The 25,453-nt window shown below is 42.9% G+C and overlaps 1 protein-coding gene across 1 annotated transcript in view; it reads right to left on the reverse strand.

Moving 5' to 3' along the window:
- Positions 1 to 25,453, reverse strand: part of PTPRM (protein tyrosine phosphatase receptor type M) — a gene marked incomplete at its 3' end in the record, with an annotated part of 489,137 nt that overhangs the window by 233,484 nt on the left and 230,200 nt on the right. The window contains exons 3-4 of the mRNA XM_080936340.1: positions 23,946 to 24,217; positions 8,172 to 8,250 (exon numbers count right to left, since the gene is read on the reverse strand). Coding sequence (XP_080792466.1) covers positions 8,172 to 8,250; positions 23,946 to 24,217 — 351 coding nt within the window. The remainder of the gene's footprint in view (positions 1 to 8,171; positions 8,251 to 23,945; positions 24,218 to 25,453) is intronic.

Consider the following 25,453-nt stretch of genomic DNA (forward strand, 5'->3'; position numbering starts at 1 on the left):
TGTGTGTGTTTATACCCGATTCATGGACAAAACTTACAATGACACTTTTGCATGTATTCACTGACGCACATAGATAGCTATAGGCAATTATATATATGTGACCGGTCCCCTCTTCTAGATGGCATCACCAAATTAGCAGCAGAACCCCATCAGGACTACTGGGCAAGGCAGCTCTTAGATAAGAATTCAAATGTCCTAGGTCACATGACTTAGCCATGTGGTAAATGAGACTGCTTTCATGCTGTTGGTTAAATTGTAAAAATACAAATTAATAAGTAAACCTGCTGAGTTAGCAATATGAGTGTGATAAACTATGGCAGAATTCCAGTTTGTCTTATTACTCATATAAATTGATGTCACATTTGGTAGATATTTAAGATCATAAAAATAAACTTGATTTAAATCAGCGAGTCATTCTGACAACTTTCATTTTACTAATTTTTTTTCTAAATTTGCCTAATGTGGCTTCCAGAATCTTCTTGGTAACTAAGTAAAATGAAGTATTTAAGTGTCTATATCCTGGCTTCATATTCTCCCAAGAATATTAAATATACTTGTATCTGTTGATAAGTATATTCTTTTGACATGTAACTGATTTTTGTTACTACAAACACGCATCCAGGGTTCGAAAATAGTGTATTCATAAAATGTATTGGTGAATGGAATGCTGGATATATGAACACGGTTACCACATGTTCATTATTTAATTGTCATTGTAAAATAAGAATTACTAATGCTAAGTGTCATAAGCATCACATACATATATGGAAATAGCAGATGAAAAGAAGCAGTTTTGAAAGACATTCCAGGGAGAGAAAAAGTGTGTTTCCTTAGAGAAAAGGGACTAATTCTCTCTTAAGAATGAATGCTTTAAAAATACATTCTAGAAGGGAGGGAAAAGAGGATATTATACAGAAACCCTTAAGTGGATATGTAAAATTACCAATAATTTTTGGGAAATTATTTTAACCATGTTTTATGGGATTTATTAGGGATGCATTTTAAGAGAAGCTATAGCACAGACAGACACATGGTAAAATGGGTGTGTGTGCCTCAGTGCTGTTCTTTCCGTAAACAAAAGTTTTACTGCCATGCTCATAATAAAGACAAAATCAGAAATGGGGCTGTTTCATCTTATAAATAACCACTTACAAAAATCAGGTAGTTTATATCATACAAGATTAGCTGCATGTCTTGTTTGTCCTGGACTGTGTACAGAACTGTGTCTTTTCAATAGTAAGAGCTAAGGGAAGTGTCCCTCTCATCCGTGGTACCCTATATCCATCCCTCACCTCTTCTGCCTGTCTTCTGATCTTCCAGCTCTCTTGCCCTTTTCCTCTCTAGACCTTTCTTGTCCAGGCTATCAAATATCTCCAGATCCCTTTGGCTTTCCTTACAAACGACTACTCAGTTCTCTCCACCAAAGAGCACACTGAAGAACTGAATGCACAGAGCCCTGTGCATCCCTTTCCCCTGCAGTGTTAAGATGTAGAAGAGGGCCCAGGCCTTCCCAACCCAGCCTTTCCTACTAGCACCACGAGACACAGACCATGACCCGTCTACTGCTACAGGACTACTGGAGCGCAAATTACAAGCATCTAAGGCATACTTAATTTGCAGCATCCTGGACAAAAATTCCATTGACTAATTATTTACCATACATCCTCAGGGTCATTCTGGAAGGGCAAGGATGGGTTATTCAAATATGTTCTTTGTCAAACTATGAAAGCACAGGTATGAGATACTTAAACAATAATTTCTCTTTTTCATCTCTGAAATAGCATAACTAGGCTGAGTTCTCATTGATCCTCCCAGGATGACCTAGGAGGTCACCATAAGCAGAGCTATCCAGCCCCTAATGTCACTAGAGCTGATAGAAAAGACTAGTCTACACCTCAGAGATGAGCATGTGTACTACAGCGGTCCTGTACCCATGAATACCTGCATTTCTTTTCATTACTCAGAAGATCAACATGAACGTTAGTGATTAAATTCTTATACAGACTTTTCCATTTTTCTTTATGTTGCATTTTTAGGAATTAAATGACTAAGTCAAAAAGCAAACAAAACCAACTCAAATCAACTAAAATTAGAGATGTCAAACTCTGTCTGATTAAGCTCATACCACTTTACATCTTCATCTAGAGGATCCGAGAAAGCTCTTCCGCGTATCCCTTCCCAAAAACCTGAGTTAACTTCCATAGTTTCTCTTGAGAAAGTAATGAACTCTTCACTTTGCTCTGTCTGATAACCACTTAAAAATAGTAAAACATTTGAGCAGCGGCCTTCTTGCTGATTCCATTGATAATGTTCTATCTGTCTTCATCCTTGTTGATCAAGGGTGTTTGGGAAGAATGCTTCTTAAAGGGCTATGTTGCCAACACCTACTGTCTGCAATAGGAGAGACAGGGCTTCACCGTAACTATTGATGTTGGTGGCAACATATAATCTGGAGATCAAAAACAGGACTGTCTGATCCTCTTGACTTTTATTTGTAACACAATCCCTTAAGTGGTTTATTGCATTGGAAGTTACTTCTTTCTACTGAGAGCTTCCCCCACCCCAATGTGTCTTCTCAGAGACTATAAGGGTATACTATTGCTTGTAGAGAAAGATGTGGACCTAAAGCATTGATGTTGGTCTGGATTGTATTGTAGAGTGCCTTGCCCTTGGATAACCAACTGCCTTTAATCTGTGAAGTAGCAGAGATGCCATGGTGGAAACGCAGGCTGCCAGAGGGAATGGGGATGGCATCTGGCTATCATCAAAAGCTACACCTCAAGCGGGGATCAGGTAAAGTCATAACTTCAAAGGAAAGATAGTGGTCCTGGATGCAGAAGAGAAACTCATCCACCAGGATGGAGAAGACAAAAAATGGTGACATTCTACTTCCAAGGTCAGCTTACTCCAGTAAGTTTCTGCTGATTGTGTAAGCTTGGTTTTCAATAAACACCAAGGTGAGGTGCTATTCCACACTTTCAGGAGACCCCGACTCTCTAGGTCGTGAACCATTTTCAGTGGGCAAGTGGTTAAGGTGGGTCCCACAGTGTTCAGATATCAACACCTCTAAATAAAGGGCAAGTCCTCACACACACAAGCCTTCATGGCAAGTTTTCTTTGTAAAATATCATTCAAACTTTTCTGTTTAAAATACTCATTTAGAGGAGTGGGATAAAAATTTTAAAAGATGATTCAAGTAATATATTCTGTGTACTGAGCCCTCAAAAAGCTCCGTTCTGTTTAAAACAACTGACCTATCCTGGGAACGTGGGGAAGGCTCAAGAAAAAAGTCTCTCTGGCCAGCAAAGTTTAGGACTCACGCTGAGCTGGAAGGCCCAGCTTTGTGAAACTAATTGGAATTTCAGGCATAGCACCTTCAGAATGGAAATTCTAACCCATCTCATATTCAAAAAGAAACATTTCCCCCTCTCTCCAAATTTATAGGCCCATTTATTTCCCATGGCCCCTTTCAAAATGTTCCACCAGATCCTTGTGAAATCTGCAGGAGTTCTACAAATTCAGTCTTTCATGACTAACAAACAGACTTACTTCCTCTCAGCCTCCCCCTCCTTCCTCCTGAATCCCGTTGCTTGTACAAGGAGCAAAGTTCTCAAATATTAATTGATTTCCCCAATCAGCCTTTGATCCCAAAGGCATGGGTTATCACTGACCAAGACACAAATCCCCTCAAGATGTTTCATTCCTATTGATTCTTCAAAGCCTGCACCAACATCCCAGCAACAGAATCAGAGAGGAATAATTGGTAAGATCAAAGTGTAAATTGAAGGGGAACTGAAAACGAGAAGGCCCCGCCTTCTTATTTACATTTTCATCTTCATGTGATGGCAAAGGCTGACATGAAGGAGACGTGTGCCCAGTGTGCAAGACAGCCAGAATAACCCGAGAACAAGCCTCTCTCTCTCCTGGCCGCTGTCACAAGCCAGGAGGCACTGCCAACAGAAGAGCCAGAACTGCCCAGTAAACACTGGCAAATGCTGAACTGGCAAGCATGCTCTGAATTTTAACATGGTCACAAATGAACTCCCCAGAATCAAAGAAATCAATTCGTTTAATTATTTAGATTTACTGTTTCCCAGTAAATAATTCAAGAGTGGTTATCAGAATAGATACTTAATCCAGTGATGTAGGTTAAGGATCTCTTCTTTGAAATATTGAGACCAAAGTGTTTTTAATTTTTGAATAGTCAGATTTTTAGTATTTGCATTCATGTAAGCGGTGTCTTGGAGATGGGGTTTGAGTGTGAGCATGAACTTCATTTATGTTTCATATGCACCTCATGTTCACACACAGAGGTAAGTTTGGGCAGTGCTTCTGTATTCTGACTATAATCTATCCACATCTCCTGGTTCTGCCTTTAATCTATCACTCACACTCAGCTGCAGTGGGGATGAAAATATAACCAATAACTCAACCATTTTTTACATGATGAATTTGGAGGGCATGTAAACTGTATCAAAATAAGTCTGCTAAAGTAGCTACTGTTGACAATACATACAAATATTCCAGGGGATGAGATGGCAATGCCCACAGAGTTCCAGTTGGCACACATGCTCATACAGCAGGCACTGGAGGTAGGTACTGGAGTCTAAGAATTGTGAATTCAAGGACAGCCTGATCTGCAATGAGAACTTGCCACACAGAATGAGGTCCAACAGAAAATTGGCAGATACATAGCTTGCATAGCTCATGCTGTCTTTAAACAGAGAACGTTTCTACAGAGCTGACAACATGCACGGTTTTTCCACACTGGGAATCCTGAGCCAAATTCAAGATATACTTTTAGTGCAGACCAAAAGCAAGAACTATCTGTGTATTAGAAGGGCCTCAAGCTGACAGCTGCTGATTCTCTATAGTCATCTCCACTGTCAGGCTGATCCTGCATCTTTCTGTTGCCACGTTAACATCGACTTTATGAGCCACAGCGTTCGTATATGAGACCAACTACTATTGAGAAACTGTGTAATGGCAGCTCAGAAACCCATGTGAGGAGCCTTTAGGGTGAAGTCAGTAAGACTCAGCAACTCTATCCCTGTGGAAAACATCGTTTACATGTGGGGTACTTATGCTCCTTTGAGAATCTAAATTTAACAAGCATCGAAGTTTCAAAAAACTTGATTATTATTTAGCAATCTGGATGAGAGATCTCACAAAACATTACCTATAAAGCTTTCTGAGGTCAAACCTGAGACTTTGTCCTTACCATTTTTATTTGTATGTTTTCCCCATAAACTCACAGACTCCAGGAAGAAATAACTGTTGAAGAGCTATCATCAAAGCCAATTATGGCTTCTATTCCACAGGGCCACTGCGACATCCGTCACCTCAGCCACCAGCCTGCAGTTACACTGTGTGTCCCCCAAGGCAACTCACAAAACCAATTAGGTGTGAGTGTGTGTATCTTCAGAGGAGGAAACATCAGTAAGTCCCTAATGGTACAGGAAGGTGACTCCACAGGAACACACAAGGCCGTAACACTGCCCACGAGACAGAAAACTATGCATCAGCCTGGAACCCAGCAGAAAGCAAGAAGCTACATCTGACGGTCTCCTTCTTAGCCAGAGCCATGGTAGAAAGAAAGAATGCAGGATGAAGACTTGGGATGCCCTGGGTGACCTTGGCTGCAGGTTCCGATGTGCCCACAGCAGTAGCAGCATCTGCCCTGCAAAAAGCTTGCTCTAAGAAACAGGAAGGCAGGGCACAACAGAGTGCTCATGAGCGAATGTGCACAAGTTTGGGGTTATTTTCTGTGCTCTTTACACAGTGACTCAGAAACCATGAACATGCGCGTTAGCAGATCCTGGGGCACTTTTCAAAGCTGGAGGCCATGACACCACAGACTCGCACAGGTCCCACTCAGATAATTAGATTCTGCTTCCTGAATTTGCTCAGATGTTTTAGCTGGTGATAGCCTTGCTTTTTTAATTTTTAACTTTTTCAGGGGAAAAACAGTGAGGAGATTCTTTGTGAACCAACCCCTCCTCTGGCTTTGCTAATTGAGAGGAAAAGGCAAATATTATGGCAGCTTTGAGCACTTATAAGAAGGTGGATCCATGTGAAACGTGAGGCAGCCTGCACGGAACAAGAAAAAGACATCCAAGAGAGCACAGGCCCCACCAATAAAACGAGGCATCTATGTCATGAGATCCTCGCGGGATAACAGCCACATAAGTGCTTGCTCCAACAGCACTGGCCGGTCTAACTACCTATTCTAACTCCAAGCACCAGAAGAGAAGCTGTGCTCCCCCTGCCAGTCTGTGCATTTTAACACTGCGGATCTAACCACTCTTTTGTGATTTGGATAGGGGCCATCAGCTGAGACCCAGGAAATGTAGCCAGTTGCCAATTTCTTTGCATGCCAGGCGTTCTAAAAATAAAGCAGACTGCCATCGCTCAGATGGCCAAAAATGTAAAGCCTGACAGTATCAATTTTGGGAAAAGATGCAGGGGAAATAAAACTTCCAGGCACCATCCGTGGAATGTAAACTGGTTTAGACACTTCTCACTGCAATTTGGAAGCAACTGATAAATCTAACACGGCATCTCCCAACATTCCAACAACCTGGCTTCTTAGGCATATACATATATTTTCCCCATGGACACACACACATGCTGCACCACAACAATAATTTTAATAGACAAAAACAGAGGAGGAGGCACCAAATGTTCAAAAGTAAGTGCAGGCAATGATACAATCCTAGGACTGAGCACCATGGGTTGATCTTAAAAAGTGTATGTGGAAAGGGAAAAGGAAAACTGTTCAGGACTGCAGTTAGCACTCTATATAGGGAAGATGGAGATTCAGCTAACTAGGAACACAGTGGATTTGGAACAGAGGAGTTTTTACCAAGCACACACCATTGCCCCTCCCCCTTCCTGTCCTGTCTGCTCTTACAAAGCCTTTAAATTGTACTCCTTATTGAAAGTAGGCAAGAGTTGACTCAAAGATCCCAAGAGAGTGCACAGACTATCCCCCTTCAGAGTACTCATGGATTTGTGGGGTCCATAAACCAACTGCCAATGGACCTCATGGGACAGAAGAACAAAAAATGCACAAATATGAATATCATCCATTAGAATGTATGGAAGGCAAAGCTAACAACTGCTAAAAACTAATATTATGAATATATAATACTTATGAGAAACATAGTTCATACATATATGCACACTCATATATATACATACATACAGTGTTCACATACAAACACACACACATATATACATATACATATACACACAGAGACATACATGCATATAGACACATAGACATACCTGCATGCATGTATACACATACATACACACACAGGTTATAGCTTTAGTGTTTTGGTTTGTTTTGGTTTTTTTTTTTTTTTTTTTTTTTTTTTTTTTTTTTTTTTTTTTTTTTTGCTGTTGTTTAAATTCAGGCCTGGAATTCATGACAGTGGGATGCTATGCCTGCTTCCCCAGACTGTATCAAATGATTGAGGTGAATGGGAACTTGACTCCTCCTGGTGATCCTGTCCAGGTTTTGTATCTAACACCAAGGGCACAAGGTCCAGGAGAAGTAGAGAAGTTCCAGACCCTAGACAAGCAGCCACCTCCCAAGGGCCAGGAGGAAGATGTATAGACAGTTTCTTTGCCATTATGGTATCTGCCATTTTGGCCTCAGTTTACCCACTAAGCTACCTCACCAGCTTTTCATTTGCTTCCTATAATGGCTCCTTTGTCATGTACATTCTTAAAGTACTCATTTGTAAAGACTAGGAACAGAGAAATCTGGTGCTTACAGATGGCTAAGGAGGCACTTTATATTGGGTAGGTCCTAAGTCTACTGAATTCATACTGTTTGGAACTGTGGAACAAAAACCTGGGACAGAGATAGAAATGCTCTCGATTTGGGAATGGAATGTGCCAACCCATCATATTTAATTCTGTGCTAATATTGAAAATAGAAGTCCAAATGTCCCTCACACCTGCTTTGCATTTTCAAAGATACTAAGAGATCTATGTTTTCACACAAGCTGTGCGCGGTGGAGCTTCCAGGATCCGGAACCATACCCAGAGCCTGGCACAAGCCTGCACTGGCAGGACAGCTTCTCTCCGTGGCCCCCTCCATGCTTGGCCTGTAATGTAAATGTTCATCCGTGATGAATGCTGAAGGAAAGCATACTTACTGCACGGATGTCCTAACACCTTAACTTCATCAATAGCAAGGTATCCTTGATGTCCAGAGGTCACCACTTCGAAAATCACCTGGAAAATTAAGAGAGATTAATGTCATTCAGTCATTTTTGTTAGAATTTTATCAAGTGTCTCTTAAATTATAAGGAATAGAGGTTCACTCATCCACCCATCTATTTTTCCCAACAGTTGTAAGAGACTTGGTGACTAACACCTGTCTACCAGTGTTTCAGGCTCTAGACCCCATCTATAAATAACACCAAACCTGCTCTAGTCAGCAGAGGCCAAAGGGCTGAGGTGGGTCCAGTTACCTATGTAGTAATGGAAAACCATGACTGAGGACAGATATGGGGAAGACAGGATCTTGGAGCCATCTTAAAGCATGGAGTAATGTACCAAGGTCTTCAAAAATCAGAAAACTTAAATGATGTTAAGAAAATTATTACACAGAATAAAAAGGTTTTCTTATATACAAAACCCATCCTCCACACACTGTGATATCTTCAGTGAGGGGCCAGGGTTACAATTTAAGTTTCTGTTGATGATCTTTTGATCTTTTGACTAGAAAGAGACATTTGAGGTCCTGGGTTTATATGTTTGTTTGTTTGTTTTACATTTGGGAGGAAGAGGGATAAAGGGAGAAGTGAGGGGAAGAAGAAAGAGGCAGAGGGGGTGAGGGGAGAAGGAAGGTGCAGGGAAGGCAAACACAAAGGGAGCCATTAGTTACTCTTAAGAAAGCACAGGGTGCTATGGTGGCTAATTTTGAGTGGACTGACAGCTCAATGTTTGCTAGGATAAGTGGCCTTTGTGCTTACAGTGGGGTGTGAGCACTCTTACCAGGGTGCTTACTGAGACTGAGCACTCTTACCAGGGTGCTTACTGAGACTGAGCACTCTTACCAGGGTGCTTACTGAGACGCATGAGCAGTAGAAGGAATGCACTGGCACCACCTCACACGCCAGGGGTCCAGATGGAGAAAGGGGGGAGCAGAAAGCCTAGAAGGCAGGCACCCCTTCTCAGTTTCTCAGCCACTACAATGGCATTGCATTGTTCTAGTGATCTTCTCCACAGTGGGCTGACACCTGAAGCCAAGAACCATGACAACCTTCCTTCTGCATCTTCTGCGTCTGTGTTGCCCTATTTCAAGCATTTTGTTTATTTGTCACTGTTTTGTTTTGTGTTTGTTTTCTGTGCACATAACAGTACCTAACATCACAAGACATGTATACACCAGGGCAGCAGCAGACGAGGGAGAACATGTGATAGGTGTGCTGAGGTAGGCAGGTCAGGCCTGGGTCAGACAGAGCTCATCCATGGCCAGTGACAGGAGATCACTTGGAAGACAGAAAAAATCACTTCTCATTCACTTGGAGACAGGACTAACTGAAATACAGATGGAAGGTGTGCAAATTCAAAGGAGAGTGATAAAACCAGCTTGTGCAGTAGTAGGAGACATTTAAAAGGGATGTGATACGGTATGGGAATGGGTGGAGCACTTGACAGAGATTCATCCTCAGAGAGGACGAGGAAAAGGCTGGTGGTTTGCTCGTCCCAAGGATTTATCTGGAGATACCAACACAACCCAGCAACTGTCCTTTTTATTCTAAAGAAATGGAAACTTCTGCTCACAGAGACAGCCTTCACGAACTTACTGAAGCCCTACTCAGAATAACCAAAGATGGCCGAGAAGTACTGTAATTAATGAACACAGACTGGCCCAGCTTACCCCAGCAATGAAAAAACTGCTGTCATTATCAACAGCATGGATGAATCTGCATGTGCTGTGCTAGATTTAAAAAGAAGAAAGCCAGCCAGACCTAAACGATTGCACCTCATCGGATTCCATCAATTCCGTATCCCGCATGTTCAGACTTTAAGAGTATAAGCCAGACTGTTTGTCAGGAGTGAGAAACGGGTAGACAGGGCAGGAGGGAGGTGGGTGGTCTTTGAAAAGAGCAGCCTAAGCCATCTCTATCATTGTCTTTTGCAAGCATCTTCTCAGGTAACTAAATTGTGTAGAATTAAGTGTGCATGTGCGTGAACGTGCACACACACAGAGGAGTGCAAGTATTAGAAAGCCCGTGGAAGTCATAATAAGCACTGGACATCCCAACACTGCTGATACCCAGCTGTGATACCACAAGTGACAAATCACCTCCACTCCAGGAAACTGGGTGGCACTCATGCCCATGAGAGTCTCAACTGTTTGTAACTGCTGTGTGCTACTCTTACATTAAGCAGTTTAGTTTAAAGAGTAATTGGCATGGTTTGTATATGCTTGGCCAGAGAGTGGCACTATTAGGAGGTGTGGCCTTCTTGGAGTAGGTGTGTCACTTTGAGCAAGGGCTTTAAGACTCTCATCCTAGCTGCCTAGAAGCCAATCTTCTCATAGTAGCCTTCAGATGAACTCTCAGCTCCTCCGGCACCATGCCTGCCTGGACGCTGCCATGCTCCCACCTTTATGATGATGGACTGAACCTCTGAACCTGTAAGTCAGCCCCAACTAAATGTTGTCTTTATGCCTTGGTCATGGCGTCTGTTCACAGCAGTAAACCCTTAACTAAGACAGTAATTATAAAACTATTTACTAAGCACATATTACATGTACTATGGAGATACGACTCTATATATCAGTTTATATAAAACTATCTAGATAAGCATATATAAAGTTTACACAAAACATAATATATTGTGTGAATTTTTAAATAAATAATGAGTGAAAAATTCCCAAGGGCCTCATATTTTAACAGAATGAGTAGTCTGGATATTTGTCTGAGGCGTGCCAGAGTCACAGTAGTCTTAGACTCCATCTGTTTCCAAACACGATGCTCTTATTCTTGCACATTGAGCTAAAGCTTGGCTCCTAGGATTGCTTTGTTTGTGTTTATGCCTAACCAGAAGACAACAACCCACAGAACCCCAGATGGAAATGCTAAGAGCTGGGTCCAGACTGCAGGCATAAAAAACCAGAAACTTAGAATCACAGCTTGCCCCAGAATGCCCTGATAATAATATGTAACACAAACGAGAGAGAGAGAGAGAGAGAGAGAGAGAGAGAGAGAGAGAGAGAGAGAGAGAGAGAGAGAGAGAACAACAGAGAGGAAGAGCTACCTGGATATCCTCACAATAGGACCAGGATAATTCATTTCCTTGTGTCTAAGGGCTGCAGTGAGGGACAAAATGATGAATGTCAAGAGCAGGCTGAGAAAATCATTCTGAGGCTCTGAAAACAGAAGCCTGGCTAACAGTCACCAGCTGCAGCACCAGAGGTGACACAGCAGGCTCTGCAGACACCTTCCAGGTAGCTCAGTGAAGCAGGACTGCATGCTACCGCCTGGGAAACGGGCCACATGCACATCTCTGCCTTTCCCTCAGCTCCCCACAAGCAATCCCCTCATCCTGTCTCCAGTTCTGTCCCAGGCCACCCGCCACAGTCTCCCTTGTCCCAGCTTCTGTCTTTAGTACATCACACAGAAACTCCCGTTGTGAACTTCCTTCTCCCAAGTCATTGCTTTAACCCAGTCTCTAACTTCAGCAGGCACCCCCTGGGAACTCAGGGCTTGGGAACCAGGGAAGTGTGTGTGCTAAGAGAATCTCTCCAAGAACACACACTATCTTGACTCCTCTCTCAGCTTCTCCAAACCAATCAACACAAAAACCAAGATACAAAACACCTACCCAACAAAGACCAAGACCAGCTATCAGCATCTAGAATTACAGTCTTTCCAAGCCCAGATGCCTGGACACTAGTGTAAAAATACAGTAAGAGCCAGGACAATACGTCTCCACAGCAGCTCTACTACAGCAGGCCTCAACACTGCAACATACCTGAAACTCCAGGAAACAAACAGACTTTAACGTAGCCTTACGACTGTGGTAGAGGTCCTTAAGGAGGAAAGGAATACATTCCTTAAAACAAGCAAACAGTGTGAGGAAAGGGATGTAAAAGTTCAAGGCCAGAAAGGGAAATAAAATTTATGAAACCCAGACTGAGGGAAATCTGGAAATGAAAGGTTAGCAGCTCCAATAGTTACCTCAGGTGCAAGCTTCCCACAGAATTCAAAAGATGGAAGAGGGACTCAGACACTGGAGTCAAGACTGAAGAAACAGATACATTAGTCAAAGAAAATGCTAAATCTAAAAATCTTCTGACATAAAACATCCAAGAAATCAGAACACTATGAAAAGGTCAAATCAAAAAATAACAGGAATAGAAGAAGAAGAAGAAGAAAAAAAAAAGAAACCCAGGTAAGGCACAGAAAATATTTTTAGAAAATTCATAAAAGAATATTTCTGTAACCTGAAGGAGATGACAATTAGAGACCAGAAAAGAAAGTTTGCTTGGATATAATAATGTAAACATTAAACATACAGATAAAGTAGTTTTAAATTTGCATTTTAATTACAAGGTTGTGTCTATGTGTGCAAGCACATGCATGCACATATGTGAGCATAGTGCTCTCAAAGACCATAAGAGAGCTGGAGTGGAGTCACAGGCAGCTTGTGTGCTGCCCCAGGAGGGCTGAGGACCAAACTCCAATCTCTCCAAGAACAGTGGTAGGCACGTTTAACCACGGAACCATCTCTTCACAGCCACACCACTTACCTTTGAAAGAGGCGTTCCCTAGCTCTCCTAGTAACCTGTTAAAAGCTTCATAAGTATGGTCTTCATCATAACACTGTGAAGGTAACATCCAGAATAAAATGAAACAGTACAAACCACAATGACTAAGTAGCTCGGGTTTATTTTGTAAGAAAGGGGATGCAAAGCAGACACCTTGATTTGGAAGCTGAGCAGCAAGTGCCTGTGAAGTAATGCCTTTATTCTCTCGTATGAACGCCTGTCATGAGCAGCTTCATCCGGAAGTTTCTAACAAATAAAAACAGGTTCAAACTTTTGTTTAATAAAATTTTTATTTTCTCAAATATAAAGAAGTCAAAGTCTGAGGCCCACCTTCCGTGGGTTTCTCGGACACAGATTTGAGAATCCCACCAACAGGTCCGTTCTTGGCTGCTTCTGTCCTCTTGGCAAACCTTCCAGTTTATCCTTTCTGGTCAGAAAGGAAAGAATCTTTAAAATCTAAACTCATCTCTTTTCTTTATCCAAACAACCCCCCTTTTATTAAAGAACAAGAATTGTTTTGGTGAAGCGTCACAGGTATGCGCAGAACACAGGGAGCCATGGGGACACCGCAAGCCACACGGTCCGGGTCCAGGAAGGACTGAGGTCAGAGCAAACAGTAACTGAGAAACCAGCTACACTTCTGGAAAAAGGAAATGCACCAGGGTGAGGATGTGCTCTGCAGACACGATATGTTGGCTTCTACCAAACACAATCCAATGTATAAAAAAGCGTCCTGTTTATCAAGCCAGGCTTTGAGGTACTGAAGGAGGACTTTTAAGGAAAGCCTAGTTTAAACTTTCATTGACTGAATGATTGATTGAATGATTAGCTGAAATACTTGTAGAGCCCGGGCATCTTTTATATTTACTATCTTGTTTTCCACAGTCAACTCTGATGAAATACGAAATGAACTCACCTCTGGAGACCAATGCACTGACTCAGAGAGGTGGACCATTTTTCTGGAGTTTCACAGTATTTGCAATCTGGTCGATTCATCCTCCAAATACAAATCCTTTTCATCTTACCAAAATTATCAGGTGCAAACAGATTTATGACATGCACATGTCATACAGGAAATGCAAGTGCTTCAGGCTTTCTTCAGTGATTTGTTTCAGACGATGAAGAATTAGGTACATGGTCGTAACAAGAGCTTTGTGGGGGGATTTATTAAGCCACAGAGAAAGACTTTGGTTGACCTGTGCAGATCTGAAAGGGGGCTTCTGACAAAGAGGAGGTGTGTAGTGATTTTTAGAAAGTGTAGGTTGGCTCTGATTAGTTTGTTTATGGGCAAATCATTAGGGAGGTGAAGGCCAATTAGGAGATAGCCCCAGAAACCCTGGCTCTGTCCATCCCAGATGTGTGGGAGCTGGGATGAGGAGAGGATGGGAACAGGTTTCTTAAGACCTGGTGGGCAGGGTGAATCTCTCTGCACTCCTGGCTTTCAGGCCTGTAACCTTGTAGCCACAGCAGACTGCTTCCCGGGAGCTGGGATTAGAGCCATGCTCCACCACACCTGACAGGACACAATCTTAACTGCACAGAAGTTAAGGAGAGAATTGACTAACAGCTGCCGGGGCCAAGCCTGTCCACCCGCCTGTGCCTTGTTATCAAGCTCAGAATAGGTTCTTTGTAGCTTTCAATGGCAAGAGGAAAATCAAAATAATACCAGCAACTTTGATAGAGAAGAATGATATGAGATTCCAATTTCCACATGACGAATAAAGTTTTATTGGCTTACAGCCACACCCCAGCATTTACATTCTGATTTAGCTGATCCCAGACTACAAGCTCAGAGCTGACTGGTTGCCACAGAGACAGTCTGGGCTGCAAAGCCTGAAATATTTACTGTTTTCAGAGACTTTTCTGCTTGGCTTTCCAACACACTGTCATTACTCTGGTTAACAAGAGAGCACATGACAAAAGCAATGCTTTGTCACAGCTAACTACAATATGCCTGCCACTTGGCAATGGCCAGTAGAAACCCCGCTTCGCTGGTTTTCAATTCCATTGCATAGGTGTTATTTTAAAAGTCCACCATGGCTTGGAATATCATAACCAAGTTTTTAAGACGTGTAATTGCAGCCTTCCAAAACCGAACAATAAATGCTAATTATTTTATAGACCCCCATAGTGTGCAGAATAAAATCCAATGCAGAAATCATATTTTTCTCTATAAAGAAAGCACGGAGGAAACCTAATCCTTTGACATTAGCACTGCACTTTACCTCCCACTTCCTGCTGCAGCCTCGGGTACCAGGTGGATGTGGATCACATTTAGGCATCAGTAAAAGTTAAAAATAAATAAAATAACAGATAAAATGAAAAAAAAAAGAAAGTAAGGGTTGAGGCTTAATAGTGTTGTGTTTATGTGTCAAGTTGACAAGGGGTCAATCGTACTGGCTGGTTTTGTGTCAACTTGACACAGCTGGAGTTACCACAAAGAAAGGAGCCTCTGTTGAGGAAATGCCTCCATGAGATCCAGCTGTGAGACATTTTCTCAATTAGTGATCAATGGGGGAGGGCCTAGCCCATTGTGGGTGGAGCCATCCCTGGGCTGGTAGACCTGGGTTCTATAAGAAAGCAGGCTGAGCAAGCCAAGGGGAAGCAAGCCAGTAAGTAACATCCCTCCATGGCCTCTGCATCAGCTCCTGATTCCTGACCTGCTTGGGTTCCAGTTCTGACTTCCTTTGGTGATGAGCAGCGATATGGAATTGTAGGCTGAATAAATCCTTTCCTCCCCAACTTGCTTCTTACTCATGATGTTTTGTGCAGGAATAGAAACCCTAAGTCACTGATAGAGGTGAATCCCCTCTAGAGAGGCCCTCTTCCCAGTGACTCTTGTTTGTGTCAAGGAGATAAAAACTAACCAGCAGCAGGTGTTGTATATCTGTTTGTGTGTGTATATACCTATGCGCATATAAATATGGAGGCAAAAAGATAATGCCAAATGTATAACTCAACTGCTCTCCACTTTATTTTCTGAGACCTGCAGCCCATAGATTGTCTAGATTGTCCAGACTGTCTGGAGAGCAAGCCCCAGCACCTACCATCTCTGTCTCCTGAGGGGTCGGATTTCGAGAGCACACTTCACTTGGCTTTTTACTTGGACATTGGGGATCTGATTTTCTGGCAAGCAAGTTTTACCCAGCCATATTCACAGTCCCTAAACAAATTTCTTTGAGAGAGAGAGAAAGAGAGAGAGAGAGAGAGCAAGAGAGAGAGAGAGAAAATGTCCTTATTACCTAGCTCCACTACACACTGAATATATGACAGAACCAGAAACCATCCTTAATACAGAAGAGTTTTATTGCAATATTTAACTTTATGTCATCTTTCTGTCTTGAGGTTAGCTTAATGCGAAGTTTAATTCATCTTTATTATTCAGCAATTCTTTGTACGTAAATTTGCAATCTCCCCAAAATTTATATGTAACCCTCAGATCAATCTTTATAACACCTTAATGGTCGTTTATGGCCTTGCAGAGAGTTGCAAAGATCTGAATTGCTCGGTACACAGAGGCCTACCTGAAGTCAAGCAAGAGCTTACCTGTGGTTAAAAAGAAGGGGCTGTGATGAGTCCTATTGGGGAAACATTTGTACTAACTGAGATTTACTCAGGCAAGAAGAATAGTGTTGTCATAGGTTGAATGTAAACAAAATGACCTAAATTAACATACAATCTTCTTTACACCTCAGCCCCGATAAAGCAAGGTCATGAATAGATGGCTGACCACACTGGTATTAGAGGCTCCTGGAAACCCCAGAAGTGATGGTTCAGTGCAGGAAGCCTCCCATATCACGTGGAATAGATCCAACTGTGGTTGGAAAAATATTTTGACACAAATAGATGTACACATCAACTTCTGATGCTGTCTCCATTCCACACGAGATTGGTGCATTGAGGGTTGTGTGGCCGTACACTGCTTCCATTCCCCAGATAACAGTGAAAGACCTATTTACATATCGTGGCACTGTGACGATGATTATAAGGAATCTGGATAGGATTTAAAGATAGAGACGGCAGGAGGGTATGCCTAGTTTTATGTGAATAGAATGCCATTTTAAAGGAAGAACTTGCTCCGTCAGAGGTTCAAGTTCATGCCAAAGGGAGGTTCTCGGTGTCTTAGAACCAATCACTCCGGACCGTGGAAGCTGACCGTGGCACTGAGGATTGTCTGTACTAGTGTTGGGGTTACTTTTAATCCCCACATCTATCCTCAGACTGTTCCTGATGGCTCTGGTCTTTCCAACTGTGGGACAGACTCAACATCCTCTCATTCTCCTCACTAATATCTCAGCAAGCAGGTGCTGCTTTTCCAGTCTTTGGACTTTGGGGATGGATGTGCTGTCCTGCCAGATGCCCTTCTGGCCATTCCCCTGTGTGTGTGGCTGATATAATTTCTTCCTCTCAGAGGTACTTGCCCTAGGAAGAAGGAAACTTGAACACTGCAGAATCCTGATCCTCCTGCTCAGCTAAGGAGCAAAATCAACCCTTCTGCTACCACATGCCCTGTATGAGCAAAGACAGGGATTCGCTCACCAGTACCCAAGAAATGTTCAGATGCAAACGATCTATCCGTTCCCTAGACACTCAGTTAAGGGCGCATGCCTGTCTACATATCACTGATAGCTTTAGCTTAAACAAAACCAAACAGGGGTCCTATTCACTTTTAGAAAGTTTGTTGTTTTGCCAAATGAATCAAATAAAAAAATGTAAGGGCCGGAGAGATGGCTCACATGGGCGCTGACTCACAGAGGACCGAATTTAGTTCCTGGTCCTGTCATGAAGCTCACAACTGCTCCTAGGCACCCTACATGCCTTATTCCCATGTTCCCCACCATTTACATGTAAACATACATGTACACACATGCATGCACACACACATGCACCATAAATAAGCATGCATGTGCACACAGACACTTGCCCACATACTTTTAAAGTAAAACAGAAGTAAAATGAAAGTAGTAAAACATTCTCTAATATGACAAAACCAAAGAAAAACGCATATAACATTATAAAAGTCTTTCACATTGAAAAATCCGAGCATGCTGCTGTAGCTCAAACCCACAGTGCTTTCTTAGCACCCACAAATACCTCAGTTCCATCTTTGTATCAGAAAGGGGGTGGGATAATTTTTGTCTTTATCAGGTAGCACACACCCGTAATCCAGCTGTCAAGAGGCATGGCAGCTTGGGCTATGTAATAATGACCCGTTTCAAGCAATAACACGAACTAAATGCAAAAAGAAAGACTTCTAATGGTGTACCATCCAAATATGTGTTTTTATTACCCAAAGACACTCAAAATACAACCACATTTTAATGGAACTAATTATTGGTGTTTGGAATGTTGTTAATGCCTTTGCGTTATTGGTTGCCACTTTGGAGTAAGGCATTGCAGGCATGTGCTATAGCACCAAGCCACACCTTTAGCATCTATGTGTCCTCCTCAAACTTCTGGTTTTCCTGACAATCAGCATGACTTTCTATATGTACATGTGAGTGTGTGTGTGTGTGTGTGTGTGTGTGTACCCACTGTTTTCAATAGACTATGATAGGATCACAGCTCATCTCCTTCTTATATACACCAGGATACAAGAAAATTAAAGTAGAGAACAAAACAAAAACAGGAAATTACAAGAGGGAGTCCTGATAAGCAAGCAGCAGCAGAGGTGTGGAAACACCCAAACAGAAGAGGTGCCTGTCTTTGATCGTCAAATACAAGTTGAGAATGAGATTTACAGATGTAGCTTTTTTAAGAATGAATAGACAGGGTGTGAAGATTAAAAGACCATCACACAAATTACAAAGCCTCCTGGATACCGGTCCATGTCAATAATGAGGAGAGAGTTTCCGGGGTCCACACTGCTTTCTTAAGCCAGACTGTTCATCTTGTAAAATGCAGAATGCAGTCTGGGGCAGATGCCTATGTGGAAGGAGTTATACCTCATTTTTACATCCCGTTCCCAGTTGTCCCAAGACATGAAGGAATTTAGTGAGTAGAGGATGTGGTGCTTTTCAGGTGCATTCAAAACCGAAATCCACATTTTCCAAGCATGCTTCAGGGAGCAACAGGCTAGAGAGGCACTCTGTCAAAGCCGGAGCTGATGCCAGACTCCAGCTGTGCCCACACCTGCCCTGCCCCCTCCTGGAGGCTCAGAGACACACCTGGACCCGGAGACAGCCAACAGACCAAGACCTGGTTCACCTCTGCCTAAGTGTCATTGACCAGCCTCCTTCAGCAGATGGATTTACTGAGCAGGATTCTGCAAACCCCTTCTCTAGGTAGCCCTGGCACAGGCTACTCGGGGACTTACAAAGGCTATGAGAGAAAAAGGGTGATCTGCTGGCAAGCAGTGTAGAAAGCCTGGCCACTGTGGGGGAGAGGAGACACTAAATGTGAAGTGCTCGGTAAGATCAAATACTCCCTCAGTTCCTTCCTCATTTGCCAGAAAAGTGTCAGCTGGCAAAGGGTAAATCTAGGTTTATCCCCCACCCCCACTTACAGAGCCTTTGTGTCCTTCCTACACAAAGAATTCAAAGTAGAGCCCAGGTGGTCCACTCCCAAACTTCCACCAGGGTCCTCATCACACCGGGGATCTGACCCAATAGGAGGAATCCCTAAATCCACAGCCACTCCCATCTCCACTCCCTCCTCTCTCTATGGAGCGGCCTGGAGGAGAGCCCAGGGTCCTCTTCACAAGGCTTCAGGAGGCATCCAACTTCCCGGCCTCTGACTAGTCAGAATCGCCCTATTCAGCAGCACTCACATCCTGGAGATTCAGCGGCTGTGTCTCTGAGATCTTACTAAGGATGCTTATAGCAAGATCTCAGATCGATCGATCAGCACTCTTTGGCTGCAGGGGCATCTGAAACATGGGGGAAGGAGAGGAAGGAGAGGAAGCAGAATCAAAGGAAGAACTGTTTCTTTTTATCAGGACAATGAAGCAAAAAGGCAGATGTGAAAGGAGAATATTCTTCAGATAGGAAGAAGTCAAGGTCTAAATCCAGGGCAGCAGGTACCCCCAGGCAGGGAGTAGCCCACACTTCCCTCACAGCTTCTGAGCCCCAGCAGGGCAGCCCCTGTCGAACATTAGTTCAGCAACAGTCAGGCCAAACATTAATTACAGAATTAAATATGTGTTAATCACCAACCAAAAACTTGACAATTTGTGTTTTAAGGAGCCATAATTAACCTGCAATTAGCTGTATTCTATTATACCTGCAGAATGCTCTCCCATAAATCGTTAGTGCTACTGAGGATGGCCTGTCTGAGTAAACACGCTTCAGAACTCTGTCCAGGGAAGACTGCACCACAGGAGGACAGTGAACAGTAAACCATGCCCAGGATGACCAACGAGGTTTAACCAGAGCAGGCAGCAGATGGGTCTAGGCTGATGAACAACTTCCAACCACCCTGCAACTGCACATTCCAGACCCAGGCCAAGATGAAAGACAACTCTGTCTTCTGCAGCCAATTCCAAATGAGAAATGGGCACTTTTAACAGAGTCCCTGGAGCTAAAAGGAAAAGAGGAATTTAATGAGCCTGGCACCGTCCCCTAAGGAACAGTCCATCAATATGGAGTCAAATGCCCCGAATATGGCAGAACTCAATGGAACGAAGCCTCACCTTGGACTCCTATAGAACAAAAAGTAGTTCAGAAAGATGCAGAAAAGAAACGTGGGGTCGGGGAATCAGACAAATGTGTTTATCACTGAGATCTAAATTGTGAGTCTGATCCTCAGGACTCTACGGTAGAATGGAAGAACTGACTCCCCCAAATTGTCCTCTGACCTTCACACATACACCCCCCCCACACACACACAGGATTTCTTTGTTTCACCCAATAGCTCACAAAAGATATCTTTCTTGGTTCCATATCTCATATAATATCCTTTGGAACTCCAGTAAACACACTTGGAGAGCCCCTGAGCAGGTGAGGTACCCCCACTCAGTCTTCTCACTGTCTCCCAAGAGCATCAATGGTGGCTCCAGAACTGTCACCATTAACTGAGAAGTTCTTATAGCCCAAATGGCTTTTACCTTCGTTTTCAGGCTGCTGAGCCTCACACAGAGCAGGTTTGGTGCTAACAATCGGCCTCATCAGCTTGTGTTTCTTACTAGATGTTAGCACTGCCCACTGTGAAATTAATGGGAAATCCTTCTGATCAATTAATTTATCTACTGTGGGCTGGTGATGGAGCTCACTGGGAAACTTCATGGTTAGCATGTACCAGGTCCTGGGTACACTCCAACACACCCCAGCAACAAGCCCCATTTTACAAGTGTCAAAATTATCCAAGTATCATGTGATTATATTTCAGAACTGTTTCACAAATGTATAAACCTCATGTCACTCTCTGTGATCTGGATAAACACTGTAGTCCTGTTAGGATGCAGAGGTTGTGTGGATAGTGAACTGATACCTGTCTTCTTCACAGAAGCCCTCAAGAGAATGGTCTGCTTTAAATACTATTGTCTTCAGCTTCCAGGCCCGGAAGTAACAGCTTTGTGTGCTGAGAATACATCATTTGGATACTGCTTCTCTTGCACTGGGTTTCTCCCAAAATATATTATATGCATGCACAATACCACAGTTTCTTCAATATTTTGAAATTAGAACTATTAATCATATACAAATCATGTTGACATCATCCATCTGGTAGAGGACCCTATAGAGAAAACTGTATGAGATTTTTTATTCAAAGATGACCCCCCATCATGATTTATAACTGTTAAAGCTTCTATTTGTGCTGGTCTATCACCTGCAGAAGCCCCACCTCAGACAGTTCCAGATAGCCACTGTCCTGTCACGTATCTGACGACCCCAGCTTTAGATGGCCCCTGAGATGAGGAAATAGAAAGGAGCTTATGCTGGGTGGTAATTTCCCTTTATTCCATTTCTGCTGATATGGCTCTTTCCCTGCAAGTAGACAAGATTATCCAAGTCTCTGTGGTGGCTTCATGTTTAGTTACGTTTCTGCTGAGTTCTTCTGCATTATCTTGGATGTGTTATTTATCTAATATTGTCTGTTAATATTAGGGCATTAGCTTTGGGTATTTGCTGTCCTTCAGCAGAAGAGGGGGAAACTATGAGGGAGTGCTAGGCCCCCTTGCTTTTGAGATGTCAAATGTTAGTGCATTGAGGAATTTCCTTTGAGCGATCAGCTCTAAGCATGTCATGATCCTCAGTGAGGCAGTCAATACTATACACTGATCACACCACCACCACCTACACCCTAAAAAGAACAGTGAAATGTCCATTGCTAGAATCATAAGGTGGGCCTTCGAGAAGGGGTCAGGTTGCAAGGATGCTGTCCCCATGATGGAATTAATGCCCTTAAAAGAAAAGGCATCTGCCCTTGGACTTCCCACACTTCCAAAATGCAAGAAAGTCTATGTCTAACCCGCCCCATCAATAGTATTGTCTTACTGTGTGTGGCTCAGTAGACTAAGCAAAGCTGTGGCCTGCATAAACCCCAAAGCTAGGAGAATCGTGTTCTGATCCTAGTTGGTGAATCATGTACTGCTCAACATGAGGGAGTGGTGGCGGGTGGCAGGCTCTGGAGTTTGGATGGTGTCCACAGTGCTTAGTTTCTCAAGAAGAGAATGCATTGAAAATGGCAATGGCTCACATTCTCATCACCACTGAAGGGAAATGGAGGAGCAAAGATGTAGGGGAGAGAAGTGGGGGCTGTGAGGAGGAGAGAGAGGGAAGCTGTGGTTGGGATGTAATCTATGAGGGAAGAATACATGAAAAAAGGAAGAAAAACTGTGTCCATAGCCTGATCATAGAACCACCTATGACACTGTGGAGGAGTAGTTTCTGTCTCAAGCCTGGTTTCCTGAGATTGCTCATGAATTAACCTATGCACTGAATATGTGTGGCTCTTTAGCGAGGTACAAAGAGACAGAACAGAAATTCTCTCTCTCTCTCTCTCTCTCTGTCTCTCTGTCTCTCTCTCTCTGTCTCTCTCTGTCTCTCTGTCTCTCTCTGTCTCTCTCTGTCTGTCTCTCTGTCTGTCTCTCTCTGTCTCTCTCTGTCTCTCTGTCTCTCTCTCTCTCCCTCCCTCTCTCCCTCTCTCTCTCTCTCACTCTCTGCCTGAGACTTAGGGGAGCAGAGCTCAGGCAGAAGTGAAAGAGAGGAAGACATCGAAGGGCAGTGTGTGTAGCTGGCCTGAGACCGGGATGAGTCTACAGTCTGCTCCACAGGAGGGAGGAGAGAGGCACATACTCAAGCTTTGCTGCTCTGAGAAGGGCCCACAGCCAAACTTTAATACACAGAGACATTAGCTATCCAACGTGAGAACACGCTGAACACCCCCAATGCTCAGACAGCCTGCGTACTGCTTCTCCAGAGAGAAGAAAACTTTGCTCCAAAGGCCACGTTTTAAAATTATATTGCTGACCGATCACAGTATATTTATATTAAAATAAGGTATTCATTAGTTAGAATATCTTCCTCCTTGAGAGAAAAAAAAACCTTTTTTTATAAGTGAAAAACAGTAGATGTGAATGGAGAAAAAGTTACAATATGATAATGCAGAAAGCAAAAGTCTTATTGCATTAGCTTAGGGAGATGCTACATTTTATGCATTTGTTTCATTATATATTTTTAATATAAAAGTAAAATTAAAAATACTGCTTTATGTCTTTTTTATTAGCAGGCCAAAGTTCAAATATGTCACTAAGTAATCTTTAATAAGACTTTCTTTCTTTTGGAATATGTTATGTATACGAGAGTTTTGCATTTATGTTCACCACAAGACTTCCCGGTACTCAAGGAGGTGAAAGGAGCTCATCAGACCCTCTGGGGTGGGTAAGGCTGGATGTGTACACAGCACGTGGGTGCTGGAACCAGGTCCAAGCTTCTGCGAGAGTGACTCCTCACTGCCAAGCTGTCTCTCCAGACATAACATAAGCTACTGCTCTTTTACGTAAAACAACTTAAAGTGCGATAAATAAACTTGGATTAGGTTTCTGTTTCACACATATAACTGTAAGCCAGACGTCAGAAGATCACACTTACTATGGCATTAACATTTTTCTTACCCATTTTCTGATGTTACTAAAATAAAAGCAACTCACAATTACAGAAATTAGAAGAGGACTTAAAACATGAAATGGCAAGAAAGCATGTACCTGGTAAAAGTTGGGCCAGAACGTGCTGATGGCCAGCTCCGCCCTGTGCCATGTGCGGGTTGGGTCTCCAGATATGTTCCAGATGGGACTCCCCATAGGCCCACTGTTCACCCTCACGTAGACATTGAGCAACCCAGGAGCAACGTGACTCTTGCTGGATACAAAGTAGTGAAAGTCAATGCAGTGGGTGTCGTTTTCCTTCAGCTGAGGCAGGAGCAGGTGGGCTCTCTGGCCTTCCGGCTTCCCAGAAGTGTTCACCATCATGAAGGAGCCTGTAGGAACAAAAGCAGAATGTCACAACCCCAAGCAGGAGTTTGTGAGGGGGTGGGGGTGCCCTCTCTAAAGCCAATAACATTTATATGAATCAGCAATGTAATTACAAACGTTTCAATTAAGATTAAGATAAGCTACCATTATCATTTAGATAAAGGGTGTATTTCTATTCACATAGGCTGGTCTCACACTTATAAAACTCTTCCTCAGTGTCCTGGGTACCAGGGTTATTATGGGCATATGCTACCATATGCTTAACTCTCCAGCTTCTTTCACCCCTTTTTGGCTTGTAATCTTATGTCTCTACCAACTCCAAACATATTAATAGAGTCAACAAAGAAAAACGCCCTGGACATTTCTGCCATAACCTGAGGGATAGCAATGCGATGGAATATTTACAGACGGACCCACTGGGGTGCATCCCATAGCAAGTGGCCACCAGTAGTTGTTTATGTTTCGGTCAGTTTAAACCTCACTCTTAAAGTCAACGGGCTTCTCAGCCTCACAGTCCCATGTCAAGCACCCCTTGGCCACATGTGGCTTCTTACTACTGCACTGGGCAAGCTAGGCATAAACAGCCCCACTTTCCTCAAAGGCTGCAGAAGGCAACACAAACCTATTTGTATCACAGTTTGACAGCCATGACCAATCTATAAACAACATACAAGACACTAGAAAAGATGGCCACCTGCTGTGATGCCTAAAACCAGACAAGAAGGCTATCTTTAATAGAATATATAAGAACCTATATAAACATCCTTAGCCATCAGGGAAATGTAAATCAAAACAACCCTGAGATTCCACCTCACACCAGTCAGATTGGCCAAGATCGAAAACTCAGATGACAGCAGATGCTGGCGAGGTTGTGGAGAAAGAGAAACACTTCTCCACTGCTGGTGGGGTTGTAAACTGATACAACCACTCTGGAAATCTGTCTGGCAATTCCTCAGAAAATTGGACATAGTACTACCTGAAGATCCAGCTATTCTACTTCTGGGCATATACCCCAGAGACACTCCAATATACAACAAAGATACATGCACCACAATGTTTATAGCAGCTCTATTTATAGTAGCCAGAAGCTGGAAAGAACCCAGATGTCCTTCAGTAGATGAATGGATACAAAAATTGTGGTACATTTACACAATGGAGTACTACTCAGCTATCAGAAACAATGTCCTAACGAAGTTCTTAAGAAAATGGATGCATCTAGAGAATATCATCCTGAGTGAGAT

The sequence above is a fragment of the Micromys minutus genome (assembly GCF_963924665.1).
Source record: "Micromys minutus genome assembly, chromosome: 23".
NCBI lineage: Eukaryota > Metazoa > Chordata > Mammalia > Rodentia > Muridae > Micromys > Micromys minutus.